At 35.9% G+C, this 20282-nt stretch overlaps 1 protein-coding gene across 5 annotated transcripts in view; it reads right to left on the reverse strand.

The window, feature by feature from the left end:
• CEP78 (centrosomal protein 78) overlaps positions 1–20282 on the reverse strand; it is a 50882-nt gene that overhangs the window by 3295 nt on the left and 27305 nt on the right. For 4 of the 5 annotated variants that reach the window (XM_039729579.1, XM_039729582.1, XM_039729581.1 and 1 more), the window contains 14 exons: positions 18600–18876; positions 18213–18388; positions 17496–17568; positions 16879–16982; positions 15930–16104; positions 14041–14154; positions 13737–13801; positions 10911–11019; positions 10296–10313; positions 9225–9360; positions 8084–8129; positions 6920–7063; positions 2274–2351; positions 699–865 (listed from right to left, as the gene is read on the reverse strand). In XM_039729579.1, the coding sequence (XP_039585513.1) occupies positions 699–865; positions 2274–2351; positions 6920–7063; positions 8084–8129; positions 9225–9360; positions 10296–10313; positions 10911–11019; positions 13737–13801; positions 14041–14154; positions 15930–16104; positions 16879–16982; positions 17496–17568; positions 18213–18388; positions 18600–18876 (1682 nt within the window). The remainder of the gene's footprint in view (positions 1–698; positions 866–2273; positions 2352–6919; positions 7064–8083; positions 8130–9224; positions 9361–10295; positions 10314–10910; positions 11020–13736; positions 13802–14040; positions 14155–15929; positions 16105–16878; positions 16983–17495; positions 17569–18212; positions 18389–18599; positions 18877–20282) is intronic. The other variant, XM_039729580.1, reaches the window with a different exon arrangement.

The raw sequence follows: 20282 nt of genomic DNA on the forward strand, positions 1-20282 counted from the left end.
TGAATACACAGAGTAGACTACAATACGTATTCAAATTATTGCCTTCTTGTGGATGAGTCTGTCGTGCTTGGTCATACAAGCTTTACAAATTGGGTTCAAGCGGGAATTCTTTGAAAAATGGGAAGGATGAACCATCCTCTGAAAAATTTCAGGTACAGTGGCAATATAAATGTTAATCAATATTCTCTCTGAAATAACTCTAGTATTAGTAGTAGTAGTACTAGTACTAGTACTAGTACTAGTAGTAGTAACAATAAATACAGACTTAAAATACAGAGGCTGGAGATAGATTTCCATACTTCAATTAGTGAATGGAGAGCACAAGATAACAGGACACTTTCTGAAGGCAGTTCAACTGCATTTTGAGCCTTTCATATTGTGGGAATGCTAAGAGCCAAAGGTGATTCACTAAAGACTTGGAAACGTGCTTTAATAGAAGCTTTCTATTGTTTTTTAGGAATAGGCTTCTTGAAAATCTTTTCCAAAGGCAGATGAATGAACTCAGCTGAACAGTACTTAGACAATACTTTTGCCACTAGGAAAAGACTGAACAATAGGTACATAGCTAATTTATTTTCCTGTGCTCTCTGAGAATACAGACTTAGAAATCTGGCAGGGTAGCAGGCAGCATACTTCATTGTGAGGATAATTTTGGAAAGATCTCAGGAAAAACAGCAAGACTTAGAGTGACAACCTACCCAGCATCTTTAAGGAGATCTAAAAAAGCATGAAACTTTTGAAAAGAGTTCTCAATGCTGCCTAGAACACCTTCATCTTCCAAAATCATGTTGGTTACTGACTGTGCATGAAGAACCTCGGATAGGGAGATATTTAGACTCCTTAATCTTGCATTTTCAATTTCCAGCTATGCGGGGAAAAAAAAAAAAAAAGAAATTTCTTTCATTTTCAGTTTAAAAGATCCCAAAATATCAAACTTCACCTGTGTGCCTAAACAGCAGCATCATAACTGATGAAACAAGATGCAGAGTTTGCTGTACCACACACTTTCAGGACACTTACATGGGCTCTGTGAAGGTCTGCTTAATCACAGCTGCAGTTCTATGCTATCATAGATATTCCTGCAGGCACTCAAAACCACTGGCTTAGCACTGTCTTCAGTATGTACAGGATGTTAGAGATCAAGTACAAGCAGGAAAATTTAGCTTTCATACAATTTTACTTTGCATGTATTATATGACATGTTAACACCAAAGAATATATTTCACTAGTAAAAAAAAGAGGACAAAAAATTATAGATTGTGCAGTGAACTGTAGGTGATAAATAAGCAACAAAATAAACACTTTTAGAGATTAATGCTACTTGTTTTATTCCATCTCCTGGTACAAGGTGCTAAGTCCAACCAGTCTAGCCTTGAGAGAGGAAGATTTCTTGTAAAGGGTGTTTAGCTTAAAAAGCATTTAAGGATCTAAACAACAGACAGACAGCAGAGCCCACTGGTGCACATCACATTACAGGAAGATAGGGATAGTCACACAAAAGGGCCACAATCTGTCTTTGAGAAATGCAGAGTTCTTTGTGGATGTCTGCTCTCTGTACTGTGGGGTATCACTTGTTGCTCATATTTCAAAGTATATCACCACTTTCACTACCCTCCAAATCACCTGTAAGGACCCAATCCATCTGCTTACACTACCTTACACTCAATTATACTACAAAAAATTCTGCTTATTCATGCAGATGAATATTTTTAGGTCAGCAACAGCAGAGGGGAAACAGACCTCGCAATTCAACTGTGATAAATTGTTCAGTTTTGTCAAAGCTGAACTGCACTTCACAACAACTGACATGCGGAAAACCATCCAATATGGTTAATGCCTGCAGAAATAAAACTTAAAAACCAAAGGTACAGAATAAACCAAATTGAACAACAGTTGCGACACACAGCTTTCAGCACAAGTCATGGTAAATGAGTTGGGAGACAAGGATTTATCCATGTGTACATACTGCAAATAGATTTAATTACTTTCTAGAGAAAACAAGTATCAGGATGCCCCAGATAAGTGTTTCAGAAAACTGAACATTGAAAGAGCAGCTTGAGCTGGAGTTCAAGGCTCTGGAACAGAATCAGTAGAACAAACATTACTAAACACAGATTTCATCACTGCCCTTAAGACTAATAAACGATCCACATAACTTTGAACTGAAACTCTAGAAGCCACCACATTGGTGGTCATTGATAATTACCCCTAAGCAAGTGCATTCTCTGAGCAGTGCCTCCTTTAAAAGAGCGTTAATAGTCAAGTATCTTTACCTCTAGTAATCGTTCCTCAGCCTTTACTCTAGCTTTCTGTTCTTCCTTTAGTTTTTCCATGCATTCTTCCAGCTCCATCTACCAAAACACAGATAAACTATCATGAAATTTATCTCAAAATGTCAAGACTAACATGCAATAAAAAAAACCCCAAAGCTCAACAACTTAACAGCTAGCAAATGGCATTCCAAATATACCTTCTTAAAAAATACAATACAGAGGTCTACCAGTACATGGTAGGATAATATTTTGTATCTAGGATGCAAAATATCAAGACAGAGAAGTAGCAGTAAGTGTGATTCACTTAACAGATTTGTAAGACTGCAATAGATCACATGAAATTACACTCCAAGTCTCTTTGGCCTATGACATAACCATCAAGAATGTATGTTCTTCTATTTTCCCTTTCAAGCATCGTTTTTAACTAAATATATCTACATCATCAAAAGCTCAAACTGAGCTCTAATAAGAAATCCTTAGCAGCCATATCTAGATTTTCCAACTATACTCTTTATCCAGGATTTTATTCCCTCCTTCATTCCTTCTTATAGTTGTAAGAATACAAAATTCTGAAGTGTAAGAATTGTACTCTAATTGGTTTCACTTAGTACTTCAATAAAAAGCTTTTCCCAATTCCAAGTTTAGTGTTAACAAGAACAAAAACAAATCCAAAACGCTTAATAAATATATTCTAGTCTTGTTCATAAGATGCCTAAACATGTATTTTAATTAAAATCTTCATTTCAGTAAGAGTAGTCAGGATTTGCAATACCACATTTTCTTGCACCCCCGTAGAGCATTACAGCATCTGTACTAGAAAAACAAGCAAGAATTTTTGTTCTTGTACACCTTAACAATCTTCTGGTTCAGAAGGTGAAAACTGTTCAAATTATCAAGCTATTCTATTTTTCAGAAGTTAGACTATACAAATTATCAGTATACAAAATGTCTCCTTTTCACTCCCTTTCACAAGCAGGACACTGCATTTCGTACACATCGTATCAACAAGTTCTAAAGAGAATCAAAGATTCAAGTGGTACTGAAATAGTTTGTTTACTAGTAAAGGATTATTCAAGGGCATACCTCAAGTGCACCTCATATAAGCAATCAACTGAGAAGACTAGAGTGCAACAGAATGCATAGTAAAACTAAACCTTCTACAAATGCAAAGGTGTTGTAAGTTGCAAGGTACTTTTGCAACTGGTTCCAAGACGCAGGTTCTAGAATACTCTCTATATATATACCCCTCCTAGTGACAACCACTCAAAGTGGTGATTATGGGTCTGTCACTATTCCAGTGAAGCCCACTCCTAAAATCCCTAGACTAGTATCAACCAAGCAAATGCTGCAAGTAGAAAGCTAGTCATATCTTTATGATACTCATGTTTGAGCATCAAAACAGATTTAGCACTATGTCTAACCTGCAGGCATAGGGTGGGGAGCTTATATCTAAGGAGAACCATTCACAAATATAATCTTAGTGCCATCTGTCTTTGAAGATGTGAAAATAATGGGAGCTATGAAACCTCTATACATGCAGAAGCACAGGACAGAGTAGAAACCACAATGTTCTGCACTGACAACTTCACAGGTAACCAGAAATCCCCCAACCCAGCTTTGAAGATCAGTATTAGCTATCACAGAATGAGGACTTCTCACCTTTCCATTTACAGTAGAGGTGCATACGTATAATTATTTGTATTTTGAAGTTTCTAGAGGTAGGATAGGAACTCTACATTAGAAACCATAGCTCTCTAGTATTTTTGTTCTGGATGGATTTTCCATAATTTTAAAGATGAAAGCATTGACCTTTTTCTTCAAATTGCTGGTTTGTAATGTTAAAAGTCAATGGCTTAGACAGTAATCAAATTATTATGATTTTTAAACAGAAATGTAGATGTTTTGCAGTGATGTTTAAACTTGATTTATCATACTCTAGATGTACATAGTATTTCATGGTTATGGGCTGAGTTCATTACAAAACTGAACACTGCATTTGCATCTCCTCATAAGCAATACCAAAGCTAGCATTTAAAGATTTGTCACCATTATGTTAAAAGTATATGTACATTTTAATCTTTGATTTGCTTTTAAGAAATTCACTAGTTGACACAATGCCCTAGTCTCTGTGCAGAAAAAAAAATTGATATCAGAGAGTTAAATGTACATCCAAGCTACAAGACTAAGCCTTCAAGTATTACAGCCCAGAAAGACCGCACTGATAGATTTTAAGATGAAACTGAATACCAAAAATATAGGTAGCCCTCAGAATTACCGTAAGCAGTATGTCTATTCAACACTAGACAGAGGTATAAAACTGAAGTTTAAAAAATTATATTTAAAAAAATTTAGTAACTGATCAGCCATGTTCTTCTATTTGACTGCATCATACTTAAAAAAAACCAAACCAGTTACAGTGCAATCTCTACTTTGCAATTCACAAAGTAGTGAGATGTAGAAAGAGTTGCCCTGATAACTAGATTAAGGGTGAAGTTCACCATTTAAATCCCTAGTTAAAATTTAAAAGTATGGAAATTACCTCAACTACATACTTCCTGAAAACCAGCTGTGACATTTGATTCCCTCTAGTGGAAGTAGAGAATATTTATCAGTTCTCGTTTTTCATTTAAGCAGACTAGGCTTTTAGTAGCCAAGCCTTTTTCCTTTTTTTCTATATGAAAACACAACTAAGTACTACTTGTTTCATTAAGTACTATGCTTCAAGCCCCTTTTTCTGCAGAAGGATGTAGAAAAGTTCTCCAAGACTTGCATACTTAAGTGAAAGTCTGGTCATTCAGTTACATCAAGAGATATTTGAAGGGCTTTTTTTTGACAAAGCAACAGTTTAAGGAACTCCTACCTCTTACTGTTTATTCCCACTCTGCACTCCCATCGTTGCTCTAACACAACTGGTTGTCCCATTTACTGAAAGGTCTGTTACCACCAAATACACTGGACTACTTTTCAGTTGGATCAGTTCCTCAGAGCACTTCTCCTCACAAGCTGCTGCACAGTAACAGCTGTTTAATGACAGCCTTATGATCAGACAAATGTGAAAAAAGACACAAGAGAAAAAGATTGAAGCAAGAAATGAAAAGGCACTAAGTGACAGAGGGAAAAAAGACAATTCAATGGGGCAAATTTGATAGTTTGATTCTGCTGTAATGTGAAACCTGCTTTGTGTGAAGGTAACAGAAACAATGGGTGGGGCACAGAATCAGGTGCACATTGCTTTATTGGTGCTATCTGATAAGCAACCATACCCTAAAAAAGTATTTTGGTTTTCATGAAAATCTGGACCTTTACAAGTGCAGAAAAATCAAAATTTTGGGGTAAGTTGCCAAACTTTGTGGGTTTCTCTCCAAGGAAGTTCAAATTAATCATAAATTGTCTCTTCCTCATAGCTGCCCTACATATAGTACTAAGCTAACACCGATGTGTTAGCTGTAGTAGGGTCAGTATGACAACCCTCCCCCAAAGCACAAAACACTGCCTGCCTCTGCTGTGTGTCATGAATACAATATTCTTCCCTCTCCAAACAGCAAGAATAAATACATCAGAAGTTTTCTGCAAGCACAGTAGTTCCTGCATACAGGTTTTTGGAGCAATTTGGACATGACATGGAATTCCATTATTTCAGACAAAGTGCTCTTGGTAAGAGTGTTGAAGCCACCATACAGCACAATGTCAATACATTGCACACTAACAGTAAAAGTTGCTATAAAACTAATTTCCAGCAACACATGAAAACCTTGAAATCTTCCTTCTTCTAGGGAGAAAAAGAAGGTCTAAAGAAAAAGTATACATCAGCTGAAAAGGCTAGTAGTTATTCATGCAGTATTTGTACAGTCCTTTTGCTTTCCACAACTCTCTGTATCCCATCCTAAACATTCTCACTACTAATAAACCTACTGCAAGTTAAAACTTAACTTCACTCCTCTTACACAAAGACAGGTATACAGTCCAATATTTACACAAACAAACAGCATATTCACCCAATGTGGTCCTCTCACAACAACCAGCAAACTCACACTGACTGTAGATCTTATTTACAGAAGTAATCATTGGTTTCTCTGAACAGAATTAAAATCTTAACACTTCAGAAACAGTTAACTCATTTATTCTGCATGAGGGTGTTACTTTATAATAGTGGTAAACTACCTCAGCAGCATTACAGAGCCACTGATATATACCTTTATTCCACCCCTTACTTTTATAAGAACATTCCCAGTCAAGACACTTGCAAAAATAATCCACTTCACTATTAAGTTTTTTAAGTATTGAAGAAGTAGAAGAAATAAAAAGCAAACAAAAAAAGTTTACTAGGCTCAATTATAAAATAGAACTCAAACACTTTCAGCTATTCTTGTAATTATTTTTAAACAACAGTCATTTCTATATTTTAGCTCTTAGAAATAAGAGCTTTTATAAAGGAAATACGACAGGCAATAACACTGATCAAAAGATCTGTGCACTATGATGCAAAATTGGAATAGAGAAATTACATATACTGCAGCTGTATTAAGTTATTTTGAAATCCTGCTCCAAAACTGGTTATTTGTTTAATTACAATTTTCTGAATAAAACATAGTTTAATTTACATAATTTGCCTTTAGGGAGTCTAAGGCACTGAACATGCTTCTTACCTGTAACTGTTGATATTGTGCTACATCAGTCTTATCTAACAATTTTGACAAATCAGTCTGCTGGCTAACATCCTCTAAATCTTCTGTGTCTTCAGTTTCAGATGTAGAAGCACGTTCTAGTGTCACTTTCACAGGAACACCTGTCTAGTTACAGCAGAAAAGAAAAACATGCCCACTCCTAGCATTAAAATGTTTAGTAAAAATCAAAGATCAAATCATATCAAAAGTTTAATTTAAATACAGTTGTTTCCCCAAGTCCTTTAAAATGTATACACATTGCCCAGCCATACAATTTTGTAATAAATTTGCAGAAAACAATATCCAATCGTATGTGTGCCTATGTTGAGTATTTGTGGTGAGGATTCAGCAGCAATCAGCCCCTGCAAGGCACAGCCAGGGCTGCACCACACAGGACATAGCCAGTCTCAGCTGACCCACTGCAAGGCAAAAAACACCAGACAAGCACAAGAGGTGGGAACAAAAAGAGTGAGAAAAAGCAGAGGGAACATCAGCCTGGGAGCACGAAGGGCATTCTATGGTGGAGCCAACACTTTCATTCCAGCCAGGTAAGACCCATGTCAGAGCAGAGGGACCCATGTCAAATGAGCTGCTGCCCACAGGCATCCTGTGCCAGTCCATGTTTTCCCAAAGGACTGCAATCCATAAGACGCCTATACGAGAGCAGAGTATAACTGGTGGTTTCTGAAGCCATCAGATGCTTATGTGATGGAAATGAGATACAAAGGAGCAGGAAGAAAGATGGGGTTTTCTTCCTCTGCTGGTAGAGCAGCTCACAGAGAGGTGCAAAAACAAATATATAACCCAAATCCAAGACAGGAAAGACAGTGCAGAAAGCATTCAGGAAAAAAATGCTGCTGGTTATTCTTATTGCTTATGGAGGGATTGTGCCTATAATCCAACTCAGGTAACTTGTAAAACTAAGAATCCAAAGGATACAGGGATAGAAATGGAAGTAAACTAAGTATCAAAGAAGCTTCAACCAAAGGTTGATGTAAACTACTTTTTGCACTCCTATGAGTGAGGATCTTCAAAAGTATGTTCCAGTCTTAGCTTTCAGACAATGAGATTCTGCTTGAGAAAATTCTCTCCTTTTTTTAGGCAGCTACCCATTAAAACAAAACCAGTGTGTGAGAGAAACAGTACCTGAATCTTCAATGGCAACTCTCCAGCACAATCCGCTGCCCTGCCTCTGAAGTTCGAAAAAAAAACCAAAACCATACTTTTGAGGAAAGTAAATTTATAATGTTCCGAACACAAGATTCTAGCACAGGCGAAGCAGTAAGAGTAAATAAACAGCATCAGACACTGCACTACATCCTTTTGAGCCTCATTACATTCTCATTTTGATTAGTACTCCCTAGTTAATCATGATTTAGAACAACACTACTGAATACTAACATTAATTTCTTCAATTGGCATCTTACTTAATTATTTTGAACTAAAGTCAACAGGAGAATTTGGTGTTCAGCATTTTGGAAACTGAATGCTAACATTAATTTCTTCAATAGGCATCTTAATTATTTTGAACTAAAGTCAACAGGAGAATTTGGTGTTCAGCATTTTGGAAAACAAGCTTAATAACCACAGTTGCAATAGAGCATTAAGTAGGTTTTTCTGTTTAAATAGTTATATAGTCTCCATTTTCAGAGGCCAAAATCTAGGGAAAACAATACAGCATTAAGTAGTTTTTTTGTTTAAATAGTTATATAGTCTCCATTTTCAGAGGCCAAAATCTAGGGAAAGGATTAGAAAAACAAAAACAAACAAGAACTGTTTCAAAAGACAGCTTTCATGTTAAGTTTTTTTCAGTTTTATTTTAATTTACAGCTCTTAGATGATCACAACAATTACGCTGGTATTGGGCAGGGTGAAGCAGAAAAAAGAGGCAGGAAAATACCTAAGCACCATGAACTGGATCTCAAACTAACTATGCTACAAGTTTAGAACACGAACTTGCCTCTTCAGCTATGATACATTTGATAAATCATTTTTAACAAAAGAACAAGCAGACAAGGTAGGTTTGGTTGTGGTGGGTTTTTTTGCTGCTTATGAATATTTCTATGGCTATCATGTATTTTTATGTATTTTAAATCCTTACTAGAGAAGAATTTATGTAAAATCCTCAGAATTTAAAGGAGGATTTAAACAGAAAAAAACCGAAAAGAACTATGATGACATTCTGTAACTTTCAAATAATATTTTAAAAAGCTAACATTGCTCTCTACTGTATTTATCACGCAAATTTTATAGTTTTTTATTTTCCCTTGTACTATGAAAACCTCACCTGTTTCTCTTTGCACGTTCTGCAGTCCGCCAAGGAAGGAAGCCCTTTGTGCCTGGTGGTAGTGGTTTTGGTGAGTAACTCTCTCTCACGGTGGAATTTTTTTTCCCAGGACTTACAGATTTTTTAGACGATAATCCTGAATTGAAGAGCAAGACCAGAAGAAAAGAGACTTCATTATACCTTATTATTCATATGAATTCACATGCGAATTCACAGCTTACAGTTCATAAAATTTTCTGTGTCACAATAACAACTGTAGGAAATCTGCCACTCAGTCTAACTTTGCTGAAGTATCCCAAAGCTTGAGATTACAAGACAGTATACTTAACTGCTGTTAGGGTGATGCAAGACAAGCTGATTTTCAATAATGGAGGCAAAGCTTTGTTGCAAAAGCGGTTTAGATGGTTTTAGACCATCCATGTAGACAGTAAAGTCATCTGTGAGTTTCAAATTGCCCTCTAGTGGCTTTAGAGTGAATAACATTATTTTATTTATGGGTAAAATAATTAAAAATAAAACTGATATTCATGCAGATCACTTCCTTTAAGAGGACTAATAAGAAAAAGTAGGGTTTACTGGTCTGGTCTTTTGTTATTGTTTAAATCATACAGCATCAAAGTAGACTCAGAAAGAAATCTAATGTGGATCATCATCAGAGTATCTACCAGGAGTAATTAAACTTTTTATCAGGGCAAGGGGAGCCTCACATTCTCTCTAAGCCAGACACTGGTAAGTCTGGAAAACAAATCACCTTGTATTTCCTACAGTTAAACTAGAGAGAACTAAGGTTATTGATTCTCTGCGATCCGTAAAATAACTGATTTTTGTAACGCTAAAGAAATGCATCACTTAGTTAATAGGATTTAAAATCTGAATTCATTCTGAACATAATAAATAAGATAATTTTCACCTTAACTCCCTCCATCTCTTAAAAAAAACCCCAAAGCACATAAAAACCCCACACACAACGAACAACCCCCAAAACAGAAAAAAAGACAAAAAACCACAAGACCCTCCACAACCACATTTGCCAGGCATTTTTTTTCTCCCACCATGACCCTAATCACTTACCTCTCTGCTTCCAGATAACTAGAGTGAAGACAAGAGACAGTGAAATGTATTACAGTGAAATTTTTAGTAGCTTACTGGAAAATGTTTAGTATCATAGCTATCAGTACTTAATCATAAATATTCAAGATATGCAAGTCATTTTAACATACTCTTTATAATAGGTTTACATGAAGTTAAAAAAAAATCTTAGAACATTTCGTACATCAGTTAAAAAATGTATGTTTGTTTGTTCTGGCAGAGGACAGCCTGCTACAGAAAGGTTACAACGCCAGGAGAACTAGACAACTTACTACTGCCAAGCTTTGCAGAAGTGAAAGCTTGTGGAGACACAGAATAAGTATGTGCAATGCTTCCACACATTTTAAAGTCAGCATATCCTACCATTTTTCCAGCCATGTATCTAGCAGCACTGGAAACAAGAGTAAGTTTCCTACAGATACCAAAGATGATAGAAGATGCATTGTAACATTAAGAAGAAACATTTTTTTTAAGACAAATGTTCTGTAAAACACTAACATTTAGACACATCATACATTTTTTTAATGTAAGCTCTTCAGCATCAAGATAAAATTTGCTAGACAAAATCTACTATAGGCAGAAAAAACAAAGAATTACCAATTCGAATAGTAGCTTTTCCTTTCCGACCACTTCCTAGGACAATAGTTCTTTTCTTTGGCTTAGTTTTCAAAGCATCTTTGGAAGACGGAGACACCAGCCACTTAAACTAGAATTTGGTTTATTTGTTAAAGAAAAATAAATCTGTTTAGCAACTGACAGTTGAAGAAGTGCTTATTTAAAATTAAAGGTAGTTTGTCAGACCTAGAGAACTTACAGGAAACTTTATAAGCTGTAAAATCAAGAAAAAACAGAAGTCTCACAAGGCTCAAATTTAAGCAGATCATAGTCTACATTACCAGAAAGTGTTCCCAAAACACCACTACAACATCCCATCCAAAATTATCCCTTCTCCTATGGAAAACAGTTCTCATTCTATAAAAAAATCCCCCAGCATCCACCCTATAAAGAGGCAACCCCGGCTTCTGCATTTCATATTCAGACAACTGGCTTGAAAGGAATGATTGGCTCAGACCAAAGCTCTCCAGAGTAATAAAAGCTTCCCTAATGTGATTTTGTATTACTGATAAAGTCAGTATTTTAAAACCCACAAAGTTTATTTTTACTTGCCTGTAATGAAAATTCATCGTTACAAAGTAAAAGCCCCAAAATAAAATTAAGAGATAGTGATGATCAAAGGTCACAGCTGTACTTCAAACTTCATTTCCTTACAGCAACAGCTCTATTCCTAAAGGCTTCCCTTGCCCTGATAAAAAGTTTAATTACTCCTGGTAGATAGGATATCCTAAAATTACTCTGCACTTATTTTTCAATGTGCATCACTAATAGAGGATCTGCTGGAGCAGTCATTGAATAAAATACAGATGACATTAACAAAGCTTGCCTCACATAGCCCTAAATCCCACATCAGAGTACTAGAAACAGTATGCCAGAGCTATTTCCATCTAAAGCATCACAATGATTAAAATGCCCTTACTGTGCTCTAACTAACTAAGTTTAATTCAAATTTATCATTGTCAAGAAAATATTTTTCTTTTCACGTTGGATACAATTAATCCCTGTATAAATTCTGCTGTGTCTCCAGGTGGATGTGGTCCCTGTGCAAGCAAATTGATAATTTTAAAATAAAACACATCCAGAAAGAGTAAAATTAATTTGCAAGCTTCTAGGGGCAAAATTCATTTTAATTTTGTTTTGCTAGACACCTAAAAGTGCAGCTTTACTAGGTTAAACCAAAAGTTCATCAAGCACATAGCCTGCCTCGTCTCTGCTGTCGTTGTACAACATATAAGCATCTAAAGACACCAAAATATAAACCCAGTGTTTTGAAAGTATCCTGTTTTGTAGACACCTTCAATGGATTTTCTCTTGAGCTATTTATTCTCTCAGAAACTACACAAACTTTCACCACCTATTACACTTGCTCATACCTATGATTACAGTTCCCTATACTGCTACACAGTGCTGCTAGAATATATAGCTTTTGTTTTAGCAAAGGCATCAATTAGCAGTAGACTGCTAATTTTTTTGGGGTCTTGCAGACCCAAAAAAAACAGTCCAGAAGAGAATCAACTATATGCTACTGAAAAACAAACATCCACTTTTTACACAAAGCAGGATGGAAGGAAAGACAGCTGTGACTAGCAGAAGAAGCAAAGCTACATAGCAAGCCAGTGAAGTATTTCTTCATCCATGTTGTTAATGAAGTATGAAGAATTACTAGCAGTGCCAATAAAACTTAAGATACCACACTAACTGGCTGAATATAAAACTAATGAGTCAAGTCTTGAGTCAAGCCATCTTTCAGCATATGGGAGGTTTCCCACAGTTGCTTCTTTCCATGGTCTGGCTCTCCAATTATCTTTAGCATTTCCAGGCAGATGTTATTTTCATGTGATTCCTGTGATATTTTGTAAGTTTTAATCCTATCTGCCAAGCAGAAAGAGTACTTCTTCACAACCAACCTCAACTTCTCAAAAAAAGTCTTCTAGAGATTGAAGTGGGGAACTGTATTAATCCTCCAGAAATTCTATACACAAATTCTCAGCTTATTAGACAGTCTATACATCCACAGCTCTGTCTTTATTTAGTCTTCTCAAAAACCAAAAGAGTATATTCTAACACAGGAACTGCTGGGACTCCTTTGAGAACTGAATCAGATTTCTGTATATTTCAACAGTATACCTAATCATAATAGATATTATAGGTCTAGATATTCAGTTTATGTATATTACTGTGAACTCTGTATGGACAGTTAGACAAAGATGAATGGGGGTAATATACTCTAACCGAACTCTGTTTTCATAGATGGTCTGCACTGAAAGGACAGTCCTGAGCAGGACTGTCTGCTTTAAAAAGTTTTGGTTACAGAAGTTAGAAGTTAGGTTACAAGAAATAAGTTCTAAAATAAATTAAGTGCTAAATTTCAAATTGTGGTTTCTTCTTCTTTTTAATTAGAAGTTATTACCATGTTGACAAGGACTTATGTAGTAGAAAGCCCTCCAGCAGTCCTGGAGCAATATCTAGTTAACATTCTATGGTAATGCCCAAATACACACACATTTCTATTTTTCTTTCCATTCAATATATATCCAAGTTTTATTACACGTGACAGCTTTAATTCCATAAGAAATCATACAGAAAGCCCAACACAGTAACATCTTCATCATAGTGGTTTTAGGTTTCCCCCTAGATAGTGTTTTGGGGTTGGTTTTTTTTAATTTCTACTGAGTTAAGCTTCTGTTTAGAATGAGAATAGTTGTTTTAGATTCATTTTGAAAAAAGTCATGTCATTCTTTAAAAAAATAAATGCAATGGAAGCTACAAAGAAAATCCCAAACACATTCCAAAATGTATAAAACATACCTCTGAGTCAGCACTGCTTCCATTCTTGAGAACTCTTTCAATAATCTTTTTCATCAGAACATGACCTAGAATGAATTAAAACACCTTTTTAAGAATTTTCTGTAAGAGACAATTTTTTTTGTGAGCAAACAGATAATTGAATAATAAGTACATATTACTTATCCTGGCTGTTTTCTCATTTTAAAAATGCTTAGTAAATTATCGTGGCATGTTCTTTTTTTCTTAAAAGCAGTTTACCTTTCCCCATATAGTTACTGAAGAAAACAACCACACAAAGAGAATAAATGCAGACACAGATACATACCAATTAAAGGATTTTTCCTTACATCAAGTACCACTAATGTTGTGTTAGTTTGAAGAGCATCTAATAATGACCTTGCTCCTTCATTGGATATTCCACACTGCTGCAAATCAAGTGCTAAAATGTTTAAAGAGGCAAAAAAGAAAAAAAAAATCAGTGGAGGTAGTACTGCATTTAGTTAGTAATTTAATTTAATAGTTAATATCTAAAACAATTAATCCTTCTGGAAACCTCTATTTCATACAACATGAAGCATGAAAACTGAGGACATGATGATAACAAGCATGTAATAACAGGAGTACTGCTTTCAAAGAAGACAACTAGAACTTTTCAACATTAAGAAATAACTGTTAACATCTGCAGAGAAGGTAATATGAACCACCCTACAACCACTGTGGGCAACATGTGGCATTGTTCAGTCACCCTCAAAGTAAGAGGGTTTCATCACATTGAAGAAAAACCTCCAGTGTTTTCATCTCTACCCACTCCATCTTGCTTTCTCTGCAGGTAGCACTGGAAAGAGTCTGTCTCCATCTCCTTTACATCCCCCCTTCAGATATTTGTACACCTTGATCCCACTCTGAGCCTTCTCTTCTACAAGCCTTTTCTTCCCCTAGCTTCCTCAGACTTTTTTGAAATCAGAGCTGGTTTAGTTCCTTCTTCTTAGCAGCAATTCACTGCACTCTCTCTGGTAGCTCCAGTCCCCTCCTGTACTGCAGATTCCATGGCCTCTTTTGTGCTGAGTGAAGAGGAAGAATCTCCTCCCTCAACCTGCTCACAAAGTCTCTGCCTAATGCACCCCAAACACTGCTGGCCCTCTTTGCTACAATGGCACTCCACTGTTTCATGGGCAGCTTATTGTCCACCAGGATCCACAGCACCCTTTCTGCAAAGCTGCTTTTCAGCCACACAACCCTGTGTGTTCTAGTGCATAGATTATTCCTGTCCAAGTGCAGAACTTTGCACTTCCTTTTCTTAAACTCCATGAAGTTCCCATCAGCTCATTTATCCAGCCTGCTGAGGTCCCTCTAGATGGCAGCACATCCTTGCCTTTCTAGGGATCCAAGTAAGACTGTAGTTTCCTGGGTCCTTCTTCCAAGACTTCTTGAAAATAGGCATGACACTAGCTATCCTCCTCCAGTCCTCATGCACGCCTCCCCCAGTCACCGTGACCTTTCAACTACTGAGAGTGGCCTCAAAATTACATCAGCTCCCTCAGCACTTGTGAGCACATCCCATTTCGGCCTATGGACTGCTGATCATCCAGTTTGTTTAAGTATTCTCTAATCTGATCCTCTTCCATCAGTATGGATGTTATCTGCAGATCTGCCTTAAACTAGAAAACAAAACTATAAAAAAAAGGTATTCCACATATAGAATGCTATTATTTACACCAGCACCATTAGTAATTTTGCATAATTACTAGATGTAGTAATAGATATACTGTAGAACAAATTCATTCTCAAAGATACTGAAGGACAATACTAGATAACACAACAGTATTCGGATACTTCAAAAGAGGACGAGAAATTTCTTTGGAAAAAAGGAGTACTCTTCCCAAGCTACACAGTAAGTTACTCCTCTGGCTGCAACTGTTATAACTGATAATTTTAAGTCTTCTACCTGCCACTACTATATTTTAAGATGCAGTAGTGAGACACAGAGATAGTAGAAATTATAGTAGTAGAGATATAGAGATATGGAGGTCTAGATGAAATCCTTACATCAACTAGTAATAACCAGATATGAGGTATATCGGAAATTTGCAGGGGTAGGCCAAGTTCTACATTATATGAAATATCTCAATACATACACATGAGTATGTCTATGGTTACTATATAAGGAAAGTCCTGAATTACTCTGCTGTTCACTAGTAAAAGACTTAGTAATACCTTTTAGCCAGAGGTCCTCTCCTAGACAGTCTGCAAAGGCACTTGCTCCTCTATCTCCAATAAGCATGTTGCAGTTCAAAGTAATCCGCCTCAAACCTGTCATATATTCAAGGTCAGGTCTCCTGTAACGTAGGCTTTCAACCCAAGCTTCACCATGTCTTCTTATTGCCTGGTGCTTTGCAAACAAAGAAGTTGTTACTGAGTGAAATGGCAAAGCCATAATTGATGACATGATCACAAGTTACCTTTTTTTGTAAACCATGTTCAATGGCTTGAATGCTGGTATAAGAGAAATAAGCTGGTGTAAGTACACCATTCCTGAGTTCAAGAAACATAACTAATTTTTAAACCTTACTGGTAAATTGTATTTGTTGTGACTGTCCAGTTTGTAATGCAAATTATTACACTTGGCTACAAAGTATTTTATCATCTTCTTTTGACAGACACTTGCAAGACACCTTAACTAGGAAATAAATATATACTACAAAATTTTGTGTTTTCACAGAAATCACAATTAACACTAATTAAAACACAGTACTAGGCAGAAACCTCCTGATCAATTAATCAGCAGCTACTAAAGTGTAAACTTGATTATTCTTACTCATTGCTTCAACATACTTGAGACATTTCTCAAAATTACTGACAATGAAAGAAGCACCCTGAAAACAGGTGTCAGACATTTATAGGCCTAGCCCTAAAAAAAAATACTTTACTCTACTATTTATGAGTTTTTTTCTAAGAAATAGCGAATTTAAATTCAACACCAGTAAACTGAACTACTTTTGTCATACAAAGTCACAGCTTCAGTAAGAACATACTCTTAATTTTGGTATTCACACAGGCTCCTCATGAAGTGCCTTAACAGATTTTCAGCTTTAAAGCAGAAGTAAAAAATTAAATTTATAAAGTTCTTACAAACACTCCATTCTAAGAAAATTGATTAAATTACCTTTAATAAATTTGCTATATGTTCTGCCCCTCGCCATGTGAGGCTACATGCTGTGAAGTTTACAAATCTGATAGTAGTTGTATTCTTTATACTCTGACAGATTGCTGAAGAAAACAAAAGCACACATGTTATCTACACACAGCATTTTCATATTATCAGAACATGATTTTTCAGTGGCCTATTAAGAGGCAGCTTTAACAGCCAAAAGCTTTCACAAAGAACTAGTGCTGAAATACAGAGTATATTTTAAATACAACTAATGTGTTCTAAGTTTATACGTTTCTACTGCAAATGTTTAGCAAAGAATATAGGAACAAGCCAGAAAATATTTGATTTCAGTTTACTTACAGAAACTTAAACAAATCAGCAAAGGGTAAAGAAATAAAAATGTTGCTTAGATAAAAGTATAAACATCACTGTAAAGTAGTATGGATATTTACTAGCCTGAAGTGAAGAAATTCAAGTCTTTAAATGCTACTGAGTTATGCAGAATAAAGTAAAAATTGTTCTTATAATCTCCATAGACAAATTTAAAACAAGGATGAAAATACTGAAAAATTTGCTTACCTATTTGGAAACTTAAAAGAGAAAAGTACAGGTTTTGATTCTGAACTTACTTTCCAACCCTCCATCTCCAATTGGACAGTGGGCTAAAGAGACACTCTCCAGAGATGAAGCTGTGGCCAAGCCCTAAAGAATAAAACAAGTTGTTATCTGTTGTTATCAATGTTGTTTTGAAAAGAAAAGGTAAAAAAAAAAAGAACCAAACAGTCACCCAAACTGCTCATCATCCTCTATTCCTTACAAGAAACTCTAGGGGATTCAAACAAAGGTCAAAACCAGCAAACCTTAACCTTCAGTTTAAGCAGGTTCATTTCTTAAGCACAGAGGAAGCATGCCTGTGGGCAACAAGCAGCAACCTCTCTCCCTAGAAGCCTGTCATGAGCAAACTGGAGCTTTTCAGTAACACATCTGAAGATCAGTTTTAATATCCTTGGTGTCCCACAACTTTCCTTCTATCACATACATGGACAGTGGTTTCAGTCATACGCCTCAAGCACATGGCAGAGATGTTGCTAAGATCTTTCTAGTAAGCCTTGTGTTTCTGTGACATTCAGTTAAGACCAAGTTATACTAAAAGTCTCAGCAGAATCATTCTATATGTACATGTAAAGGCTACACAAAGGTATCTTAGAAGAGAAATGTCCTTGTCTGCAACAAATATATGCAAAGATTAGTTGAAAATGTTCTGGGCACATTTTCAATTTATTTGTACTATTTGTATATTTTGTACTATATGTACTGTGTATTTGTACACATTGTTATAGTCTCACCTTTGTTAAAAGTGCTAGATCTCTTTCCCTCAGGAGCAAACCTTGCAGTTCTAAATGTTTTAGTACATCCGATATACTGAGACAGCCTTTCACAGCTTTGCATAGTTGACCAGTCAAGTCTTTTGATAGAGTTGCTGGAATTCTCCTTCTAAAGTAAGTTTTGTATCTTTCAACACCTAGTGAAAAAGAAAAACTACGCATCAGTAAAATCCAGTCCCTATTGGCTTAAAAGCAATGATAATCATACTTTCCTTTTTTTGTGACTTTCTTAAATTTTAATAATTCTTTAGGCATAACAATTCCTCCCCCCATGTCCCCCATGTATTCAATCAATTATGCAACATGTTTTAACATGCATACATCAACATACTTATCTTTTATACAGACCTGATTCTTCAAGACCCTGTTGATGTAAACTTCTTATTCCAATAGAAGTCAGAGTCTTGTTATGCCTGAGAGCATTCAGAAGTGGTGCCCAATCAGCAGCTTCGATGTGATCCACAACCAGATCAATAGCATCACGAGTCACGTTAGCCTTCACAGCTTTCAGTGGGAGAGAGCCTTGAAGCTGACAAAGATGTTCATAATGTGAGTAGAAATCCAGCATGCACCGTCTTCTTAATTTGACTGACTCAATCATTTCTTTTACGTGATAAATTTCTCTCTAAAATAAGAAACAGGAAAAAAGACAAACTTTTTTTTCAATGTATATCTTGCATCACAGTGCCAATTCAAACACATATCCAAAACACGAAAATGTTCCTACAATCATGAAAGACTGTATACACATCTTTAATGTGTAGCGAAAAATCTTATGATGCTTACTACCTGTGCAAGTAAAGTTGAATGATTAAAGAGCTGGGGAGAAAAGCCCTAAACACCAAAAAATGTATACACATCTTTAATGTGTAGCTAAAAATCTTATGTCTTATGATGCTTACTACCTGTGCAAGTAAAGTTGAATGATTAAAGGGCTGGGGAGAAAAGCCCTAAACACCAAAAAACAACTCATCTGCATTTTTATTCTCCTCACTCTAACAGGTATATCAAGAACACAAAAGCCCTGATCTTTAAGCACAGACTGTTGTAGAGATCTTGTTTTCATCTTAAGATTCAACTTTGTAGCATCAAGGTCTGCCAAAAAGCCTTGGACACTCCCAGACCCACCATCAAGGGAAACATACAGAACTAGTTGTGAACTTCTCTACTACTTCAGTTAAAAGTCTAAATTATCATCATACATAATAAAATTTGATTCCCTAAATATTTTTTCTATTGCACACCTGATATACATAATCCAGTAAAATTCACTAAGCACTTTTCAGGTGTAAGGTTTTGTTATACCTTAGTACCAACACAGAATAACACTACTAACTTCCAGAATCTCTAAATACTGCTATGACATAGCTATTAAGGGTTAAGTAATTCTACTGTCTCAATAGGGACATTTGTCAGTATATTTAGAAGACACATTTATTTATTTATTTATACTCAGGATGGCATTAAGTATTCCACACAGGATACCAAACACTGTTCACATTGCAAACTTTTTTTCTTATTCGTCACAGACCAGAAAGCCTTAACCAATCTTCTCAAATATTCTGTATGTCAAATTAAGACAAGATATACTGGACAGATAAAAGCATGGAAGGACAGCCATTTGTAAAAGCATAATTTAGAAAAATAATATATTGTTAGCATCTGAATGACTAGAAATATAATAAGATATAAACTCTAATAATACAGTTTGTTCACACCCTTTTACCTTTTTTTAGCTCTAATTTTCTATCATTTAATGACCACACTGTGGCCACAGGAACAGAAATGACTGAATTATAATCCAACACTTGGGGTTCAGAAAATGATCATCAGTTTTAAGGCACCAATGGTTTCTGGTAACATATCAATGTGCAAAATATTAGCCTTTTTTCCCCAGAGCTTAAGCAATATTCTTTTCATGGGGGTTTTCACTGCAACACCTTAACAGCACACCTCTAACTGAAGAAAGGAGCTCCTGGCCCTATTGCTGACGTTTAACCCACTTGTAGGAAGAGACAAAATAGGGACAAA

Source organism: Passer montanus, unplaced genomic scaffold, assembly GCF_014805655.1.
Source record: "Passer montanus isolate IOZ18808 unplaced genomic scaffold, ASM1480565v1 scaffold7, whole genome shotgun sequence".
NCBI classification, from domain to species: domain Eukaryota; kingdom Metazoa; phylum Chordata; class Aves; order Passeriformes; family Passeridae; genus Passer; species Passer montanus.